General features: G+C 41.1%; 1 protein-coding gene across 2 annotated transcripts in view; it reads left to right on the plus strand.

Moving 5' to 3' along the window:
* The window catches only part of LOC103135071 (uncharacterized), a 43,539-nt gene extending 34,343 nt beyond the window's left edge, over positions 1-9,196 (plus strand). Inside the window, exons 29-45 of one of the 2 annotated variants that reach the window (XM_007547649.2) lie at positions 675-1,207; positions 1,374-2,118; positions 2,212-2,333; positions 2,436-2,549; positions 2,879-2,936; positions 3,130-3,258; positions 3,441-3,518; positions 3,603-3,776; positions 4,237-4,302; positions 4,495-4,575; positions 4,939-5,193; positions 5,271-5,345; positions 5,431-5,561; positions 5,647-5,781; positions 5,876-5,933; positions 6,776-6,862; positions 7,651-9,196. In XM_007547649.2, coding sequence (XP_007547711.1) covers positions 675-1,207; positions 1,374-2,118; positions 2,212-2,333; positions 2,436-2,549; positions 2,879-2,936; positions 3,130-3,258; positions 3,441-3,518; positions 3,603-3,776; positions 4,237-4,302; positions 4,495-4,575; positions 4,939-5,193; positions 5,271-5,345; positions 5,431-5,561; positions 5,647-5,781; positions 5,876-5,933; positions 6,776-6,862; positions 7,651-8,792 — 3,983 coding nt within the window. In that variant the 3' untranslated portion in view covers positions 8,793-9,196. Of the gene's footprint in view, positions 1-674; positions 1,208-1,373; positions 2,119-2,211; positions 2,334-2,435; positions 2,550-2,878; positions 2,937-3,129; positions 3,259-3,440; positions 3,519-3,602; positions 3,777-4,236; positions 4,412-4,492; positions 4,576-4,938; positions 5,194-5,270; positions 5,346-5,430; positions 5,562-5,646; positions 5,782-5,875; positions 5,934-6,775; positions 6,863-7,650 lie in introns of those variants that run through there. The other variant, XM_016669269.1, reaches the window with a different exon arrangement.
* Positions 9,197-9,458: the final 262 nt, after the last annotated feature.

Below are 9,458 nucleotides of genomic sequence, written 5' to 3' on the forward strand. Positions count from 1 at the left end.
TCCCCAAACTCCACTCCACCCTGAATTTGGAAATACCCAAATTTTTCTTGTCTGACTGTTGCAACTCTTGTCCAATACTTCTCTTTTTTCTCCTGTTGGCTATTTGGCAGCCATTGCCTTTTTAGGAGTTGCCCTGGGGCCTCCGCCCAGCTCAGTGCACTGCCTATGACACCGTCCTTTTTTCCTTCTCATGTACTCAAACCTACAGTCCTCTTATAATGTATCATGAAACATAATCAACTTGTTTTGTCATTATTTGAAATCATACAACAATCAGGTTGTTACTGTTATTACAGATCATGAATACAAACAAAATCATACAACAATTAAGCTGTCACTGTTATTACAGATCATGAATACAGAATACAGATTATATATTTCAATTATTCATTACAGACTTCGTAATCACAAAACCTCAATCATTCCAACTATTACACACATATGTATTTTGTATTTCTTTTCTTTAATCATCCTTAAATCAATATACAAGATCACTGTTATTCCTCAGGCTTTTATCCTGCTTTCTGCGTGTACCTAGAGAGATCTCACAAGTTCATGCCAGTTTCCTTGACAAAATGTATTGACTTTAATTTTGCTCACACAACGAATGGATTACATTGTTGTATTCATAATTGAAATGAAATGTGTATTCTTATATTCTCTGCATGTGTCAGTTTCCAGGATCCCTCCGAAACCCACTAACAAACAGCAAAAGACAGAGGACCAGAAAACATGCACCGCCCCTAACACGAAAGAAAAAGGCCTGAATCAAGAAGGACGAGATAGTGCCAAGGAGGCACTGTCGAGAGAAACCAAAGAAGGATCTCAAAAAGTGTATCTGAAGGACTTAAAAAATGAAGGAGGGACAGTCCTGCCAGTGAAGTTGAGCACAGAAGAGGCTATGACTGAAAACCCAAAGGAGAAGGTCGTGGAGAGCCACAGAAACACTGAAGAGAATAACAGTGCTTCGACTAAACCAGAAGGCAGCTCAAGTATCAAACCGGAAGCAACCCAACAACAAACGAACAAGAGAAAAATGCCAATGACTCCAGATGAAGCCAGTGGAAATGGATGCAAAATGAGCCCAAAAAGACAGCGGCTCGCCTCCGACGAGTCGCGTTTTGAAGAATCCACCAAAATGTCACACGAAAGTGGCACAAAAGTGACAAACACAAATGCAGCTGATGAGGAAGAGGATCACAAGAAGGTGATATATGTTTATACATATATTATAATTTGTTATGGAAATGGATCTCTGTTACATTGATGAGTTTGGGTTGCGGATCTGCCACATCTTGTGACACACATTTGTACTTTAACAAAGGAAAACTGAACATGCTGCTAATTATTCTTTGTTTTGTTCCTTTTTAAAGGTGGTTTGTTATTCCAATGAGCGAGGCGCAGCCCCAGACACATCCGATAAAAAACCCACAACCAACACTGATCAACGGAAATCGTCCCTCTGTGAGAACTCCCACACTTCACCTGTTCCCAAAAGTAACAAAGAGCCCACCGACGGGAGAAGCGATGCTGGTTCAAGTCTTCAAAGCGCAAACGCAAAATATAAAGCGGACGTTTCTCCAACCAAAGTGAAATCATTAACGTTTGAAGCGGCTACTAAATCTGAAAAACCGAGAGCCGTTCCTTCCACCGCTCTAACGAATACATTGAAATCTACCGCAGGCCCTTCCACACAGACAAAAACCGCTTCCACCACTTCAAAAACATCCACTCCACAGTCCCAGACAGCGTCCATGGCACCAAAAGGTCAAATGCCATCTAAAGAAGCATGCGGCGCTGCATCCTCGTCCGACACTGGATCTGCAGCGACGCTTAAACACAAACATCCTCTCAAATCCAAAGACCCGGCGGTGCCTAAGACTAAGGAAGCATCATCTGCCGCTTCTGAAATGGCTAAACCACAAGTCATAAACGTAAATACCAAACCTTCTGTAAAGACATTGACGGGGGCAAACCCGGACTCTGAAACGGCCGCTTGCAAGAGGAAACCGCCGGCCTCCCATCACCCGAAACCAGAAGAAACCAAGAAGGTACGGAAAGACCTGCCTCATGACGCTTCAAGTAAGACGACGCCTGGTAGAAACCTTCCTAAAGTTGGTAAGCGTCGTTCAATTTACATAAAACGTTCAACGCATTTTATGCATGCATCAGAGTCTTTTTAAACGTGTGCATCTTGTTGCCGTTGGACAGGATTGAACTACCTGGTTGTGGTGTCCTGTGAGCGAAAGCAGCAGGTCTTCTGTCTGTTGTGTTCACTCAGACTGAATACATCCAGCCACCCAAGGAACTCGGACCACCAGTACAAATATGTGGTATGTGACTGTTAACTCGTGGTACGAGTACAGCCGCAGCCTTGAAGAAGGAGAATCAATGCTTAGATTATTTTATTTAAATTTTTTTCCCCCTTTCATTAGAAAATGAAATATCCTGAATGGTCTGTGAAGGAGAACATGGAAAACGAGTTAAGCCGCATCATTCATAAGTTGGCAAATGTTGACAAAGAGTTGCCTCACACTCAGATTGTTCAGGTATGTTGAACAAAATCAGCTTTGTGTGTCTTTTGGAAAATAACACACCAGAGAAAGAGAATGATATTTACGTTATTCTCTCACGTTTGAGGAATCCTTGAATCACCCGTTTCCACAAAGTTCCTCCTTGGAGCTGCAGTCTCCAGTTGAGCTTCTTAAAGAGGCCAATTTTGTTTGTTTTTTTCATCAATGTTCTGTTTGCACTTTTTTTTTTAACCCTTTTTCTTTGTTCTGAAGAAATTCAATTATTTTTGTGTGCACAAAAAATGTACGCTTCGAGGTTTTTACATATGCCTCATGTTGTTTGTGTGGATATTTGCTTTTCCTAGAGATTGGAGGTGAAAACGGAAGAGTACCAAACACTGAGAAAACTCCCAGACCGCTTGGGTAAATATAACATCATTTTATTCTGCATCTCCTAAAATCACACTATTGTTTTTTTTTTTTTTGTTTTTTTTCTGTTGTTTGGTCCTGCTTTATTTTGGTAAACTGTTGATCTGAACTCACTTTTGTTATTGAGGAAAATATTTGGCAGTGTGTGTGTCAATTTTGTGTTTCTACTTATGCTTTTGATTCTCAGCTATAGAAACCGTGAAAACACTGTTGAAGCAAAGAGACCTGAAGGCGCCGTCGTCTCGCTCGGTCGATGACGCGGAGCATCCTCCCAAGGGCATTTCCAGTCCCTGTGACGTTTCAAGCTCAGGTGATTGTAAGTTTTAATGTTAGCTTGGCGTAGCTTCCTCTAACGCACCTCTAATTATTAAGCAATGCATGTACACCGTTCGTTCACGTTTTCAGATGGTTTTTTTTGTGTCGTTAATGTGGGCGAGTGACATTCGGCGCAATGGTCGGTAAATTAGCGAACCTCTCCCTCTAAACGCTTACTCTCAGGGATCCCAGCGTTTCACGATGAAATGTCAGACTCTGCAGACGACCATCAATTCTGGGCAAGCCCGGACCAAGCGTCGGGTGAGACATCAAACGAGAGTTATTATACAGATTATTCTAAGCAGTCAGTGTAGTTTTTAACCCTTTTTACGTCTTCGTATGCAGAAATTGAGTGCGTCGATGAAGATGACGCAGCCGTGTCTGCAGGTCAGTCATTGAGCGAAACGAGCTCGGATGAGGAAGACGTGCAAGTGGTTGAAGAGATCCAGGATGAAGCCATGCAAACCCAGGATCCACAACAAGTTTTGGATCGATGTGCTCAAGCTGAAGATACGGCAGGTATGCTGGATGTGTTTTTTTAGAGGTTTTATATTCTGTCTAGAATATCTATAGAGTCTGATTTAGGTCTTATACAATAATTAAGACATGTCTACTTTTCCTGGATGAAATCATTTTTAGGAAAAATAAGGGTACTCACCCCCTTCAGTTTTTATGTTGAGGAAGAGCAGCCACACTTTCGTTTGAGATATTTCACTTGAAAAGCTGTGCGTTACAACTGTTCCTGTTTTAAAGCGGCGTGGCCTCAATGGCTCTTTTTTTTACATCAGAAAATTGTCTTAACTAAACTCATCTGCTTTAAATGCAGTATCCAATTGCATCTGGTTTATATGTTGCACCTTAACAAGTTTTAGTTGCACTAGCTCTAAAGTATGACATTTGTTGACTTTGCCAAGCTTGGAAGTCAAGATGTTGTTGTTGCACAGCGTTTAAAATTTTGTCCTTCTTTGTTCCGATCCAGAGACGATCCGGAAAAGTGCAGAAAGGCGTCGTCCAGCTGAGTTACAGAGACACCAGAGCTCAAGTGGTAAAGATCTAGAAGCACAAAATCTGATTCAGGAGCACCTACAATCAATGAGTGACAATAAAATGAACCCAAGTCCCATTCCAGGCGATGAAACTGAATCGGGCGTGACATTTTCAACAACATTTTCTTTTAGAAAGTTGACAAAGTTTACAATTCCAGTTGAACTGAAATACGTTTTTATGTTTAATTTAGGAACTCCCCAGCAGAATCAGCTGATGGTGCAAGATGACAGTCGGCCTCGTCGTGAAGTCGCGTTTTCAAGAGAAAGCCTGCGTAAGGAAAGCTCTTTATGTCCCACATTTTGTTCTTTTTTTTTTTTGTTGTTGTTGTTGAAATGAAAATTACTGCCCCTGGTAAGAAAGGAATGTTTGCTTTTTTGTGTAGCTTAATTACACAGTGAACATTTTAGAAGAAAAAAAATCCAACCGAAACAATCTCATTCAGTGCCATCAGTGAAAATGATTATTAGCTCCTGATGTGAAGCCGCTTCACTCTCTGGTTTTGTTTTCGTCAGAATAAAATCCCAGACGGTTGACAAGTTATTAATATTCTATGATTTTACTTTTAATAACAGAAGTATATCGTATGATTTTATTTTTCTGCATGTTTTTATTTTTGTTTGATATTCAAATTCAGCACCAAGTGTGGAAATGACGTCCAAGAATCAAGATAATCGTCTAACTTCAGTAAGACAGCGGTTGAAGAGCGATGCAGCTTTCCAGGAGTCGCAGAAAGCAGAGAAAGCGTCGCCTGCGAGAGTGTGCCGTTCCGGACCGGAAGTCACGGCAGGGCAGCAGAACCAATCGGGCCACAAAGCCGAACCAGCTCCTGCGCTTCACTTACGACCTGAAGAGCGCAGTTCTTCACAGGCAATCTCCACTGCTTTGACTGGTCAGTGCTGAGCATCAGAACTGCGCCTGTTCTTTGGCATTTGTGCACGGATTTTTAGTAACATGTGGGTTTTACAGGAAAAAATGTTCTGCAATCCAGTGATTTGCAAATCTTCCTGACGGCAAGTAATCAGGATCCCAAAAAGGTTGCTGGTGAGTGTCCCTCTATCAGCATGTCCTCAGCATCCCGTCTCTTCGTAGAAGCATGTAACATGTTAAAATTGTTTGCATTTACCAGGCAGGGCGTATGTGTGGGAGTGTCATAGTTCATATCAGAAAACCTTCCTGTGCGAAACCTGTGAAGAGATGCTCTCATCCCGAGATATCTGTCAGCACATGGTCAGCCTCGACCACCAGCTCAAATTCTTGGTGTGTATTGAGAATGACATGGAGCAATTGTTCAAAAACACGTTTGTACATTTTCTTTTTTTTTATAAAGTCCCATGTTTTTCAGTGGAGGGAGGACCAAAGGTTCCTGGACATGTTTTGGCTACAGGATGACTTACCTCTGGACTTTAAAAATCAGGTTTTAATGAATGTTATCCAAGAACTGTCAAAGCGGGAGAAGGCTCTTAATGTTAAACCAAAGGTACGTTGAGTCAACGGAGCATTTCTGTTATCTAGTTTCGTTTGACGCTTTGCAAAAAATAATGAACAAGTACCGACTGTGTTTTTTCTTCAAGTGCATATGGCTGAGACCTGAGGTCCACAAATTTCTCCTAGCAGCTCCTTTCAGTAAAGGTAACTGTCAACTTAATTAGCAAGTGTTGATGAAATCATTGTCCTGTGTAAATTGTACCTAAAAAGAACTCAAAACGCGTAGTTTGTCTGAAGAATTGTGCAACATAAACCGCGTTTTGACCCTTTCAACTTTTTCATATTTCTCACAACCACAAAACTTTGATGTAATTAGTTGTGAAATGGAAAGAAATTTAGATGTTTCAAAAATAATTCAAACATAAATCTGAAAAGTGCGGTGTGCATTTGTACTCAACCCACAAAGTCAGTGCTTGGACTTCAAATCCCAGGGCCCCCAGGCTTTACTTGGCCACCCACCAGGCTAAGTGTTGTTTATTTTAAATAGGGATATTTTTATACACTAGTAACTGACGGTAAAGACGGAATAAGCCTGATTTATAGTTGACACATTGAACTGGCGGTTAGGGCCCTCTCTGCTCCCGCCCATTGGCCTTACGCACTATTATTTCCACATTATGATGCCTACTTGTGCACCTCCAAATTTTTGTAATTTTTTTATTCATTTATTAATTTTTTTTAACCCAAAAACTCAGTAGGCTGCTGGTGAACTGCCTGGCGCCCCAACACCAGGCCTAGCAGGTTTTCTGGGAGAATATCTGAAATCACCTTCAGATGCAGCAAAACCTGCTTCTGTCTCCACCAAATTTGCACATTTGGAGACGGAGTTCAAGCCAGACTGGGTGAAAACCTTTGGTGAAAGCTCAAGTGTGAATTCTTGCCATAAATTTTAAATTGGATATCTTTCAACCATGGTTTTAAGCAAACATTCCACAATCTTGTTTTGTACTAATCTGTTTTCTGTGCATTCACTTTTCTTTTTGCAGCATTAGAACTTTTGAAAAGCATCAGAGATGAAGATTTGAGTGATTTTCATCCATCTGGCTCTGCTGGCCATCATCGTCACAAGAACGGTTAGTGCGTACAGTGAAAGACGAGCGATACAGCCTGCTTTGTCAAATAATGTTGCACCACTCTGCTTAACGTTTGCTTTTAATGTCCTAAATTTCTTCCCTCCTCCCATCTTCTTGTGTATTTATCAGTTAAATTTTTTCACATGCTTATAACACTCCCATGTGCACAGTTTCTGCTTCTCCTGGTTGTGTTTTGGATACTTGTTGTGGGAAGCTCCTCTGTCCTTGACTCCCCCTCTTTGTTGACCTCACTGCTGCCTCTGCTTGCTGTGAACTGCAGCAGCTGCATTCAGTAATCTGAAGGGCGGCTCCTGTCTGCAGCCTGGCCTGTCTTTTCACACAGAGACCAAAACTGAAATGCGTTTAGTTTTCGTCTCAGACTTTCTTCTTGGCCTTTTATTAGTTTGCAGCTGTTCCATGCTTCTTTCATCTTCAGATGATTGTTTCAACTATGCTAATTGTAGTTGTGAAATATTTTTTTTAAACTGCATATTCTCTCTGTATTTAACAATTAATGCTGTACACCTACATTGTGTTGGTCTGTTTAGTAAAAGCTGATATGTTTTAATGTTTAATTTCATATCAACTATAATCATGATAGGATTTTGGTAGAATAATTAGTCTGCACTGATAGCCACAATAGTAGATCTGGAAACCTTTGCGACAACTAAAGTAGTTACAAAAAAGTTAAACTATGTATTTTAATTTTAGTAAATTATTACCTCTTTTTTTCTTATTCTGTTTTTTAATTCTTTTCTTTTTTTTTGTCTTGTATAATGTTCTTAAAGCTGATCAGAATCCAGGTAAAGCACAGCCTAAAGAGCCAACCCCGGCTGAAAGCTTTGATGCTGCTGGAAGTGGAAGAACCTCAGGGACGGACGTAATCTCTTCCTCTTCAAAGAATGACCATGTGGTCCTTCCAGACCCAAGTGTTGCTGCACAAAACCTGAGGCCTCTAGAAGTGAATCCTCCAAACTCAAAGGTTGATCCTGTTGTTCCTTCAAGCTCCACTGTTGTAGATCTCAGTCTAGAGCCCTGCAGTAGTTCTCTCCGGCCACACTACACATCATCCGTCTCTCAGATTGGAGTAACCCCTTGTCCTCAAGAGCTGAATGCTCCTTACTCGAGACATAAAACTGTTGTTCCTTCAGGTCCCCCACATCCCAAACCAAACACATTTAGTGGTGATCCTCTACAGCCAGGATTCAATCCGGGGGTGTCTGGGCTCAGACGAAACTCTGATCCTCTTGACATGAGCTCCAACTCAGTAACTGAGCTGATTCCTTCAAACTCTATAAATCTCGATCAACTCTCGCGTCAAGATTTCTGGCAATTTGTTTCAGAGCTACTCTCTGTGTGCAAGACTTCCAGTCAGCCAACTTTACATACTGCTGAAAGGAGAGAGGGTATGAAGATGAGCCAGTCACTTGTTGTTCCTCAAGAAAACGCTTTAGTTCCCACCGCTGACCTCAATGAGCCACACAGGTTGCACATCAGTGTTCCTAAGGAGATCAGCAGAATAGGGATCAATCAGCTGCCCATTAATACCATCATAACCTCCAGGTCCAGCCACATTAAACAGACGTTCAAAGGCCAAACTCGCACTGACATGAGCAGATGGCAACAGCCGCCAACACCGAGCCACACTGAGACCGCGGCGTCTCCAGGAGGCGTCAACCCTTACATCCAGCCTGCTTATCTCCCAAGCAGTGTGCATCCGGGTTCTGCTCCAACACAGAGCCAGCTTCCCCTCGATGCTCTTAGCATGTACCAGCAGTACGTGTATCCAAGCCAGAGCTCCCTTCAGCCGGTAGTGAACCCCATGAACATGCATTCGCTCAGTTACAGTTTAACAGAGCAGATGCCTGTAGTTTGGACAAATGCCAATATGCATTTGTACTACTCCAGAAGGCCAGGAAGTGAGCAGTGACTTTACCCAATTTTGTTTGGTCAGCATTTTTTTAAAAAAAAGATACAATCTCTTCAGCTCAGTTTGGTGTTTTCTTCTTTTAATTCCAGAGCTCTGTCTAATGTAAATATGATTTCATATCGTCAGTGTCATCTTGTTAAAACAAATAAGTGTTTATCTTCTGACCTATGTCAAAGGTTATAAGTGAGCTCACTACGAAGAGGTTTTCTGACTTGAAAATGGTGTTAAGCTACCTCGTTGTTTTTGTGCATGCGTGATTTCTTTTTTTTAATTGTGATTTTTTTTTTCTTTTTTTTTTATAAATGGGCATATTTCATGTTTGATGCGTCTGTTCAATGTAAAATACGTTTTATTTCATTGTTGTATATGAATAAAATGCATGTTTTGTCTACTTTTTTACAAAATAACTTTAGTCTAATTGTTTATTTGGACTAAATCATACACTGTGCATGATTTAGAAAAATCTGAAAGAGTTCTTTATGGAGATGAATGTCATAATCAGAAAACAAACTTGTGGATTTTAAATCCAGGCATTAGGTTCATAATGGATTTATGGATTGTATCCAACCAACCCAGGTCTAAACTAGACACACACCACCTCCAATATTAAGATGAGCATGACTGCGGTGTGTTTTGTCAGTGGTGGTCTTCATGGTGCTGATGTGG

The sequence above is a fragment of the Poecilia formosa genome, unplaced genomic scaffold (genome assembly GCF_000485575.1).
Source record: "Poecilia formosa unplaced genomic scaffold, Poecilia_formosa-5.1.2 Scaffold21, whole genome shotgun sequence".
Taxonomy (NCBI): domain Eukaryota; kingdom Metazoa; phylum Chordata; class Actinopteri; order Cyprinodontiformes; family Poeciliidae; genus Poecilia; species Poecilia formosa.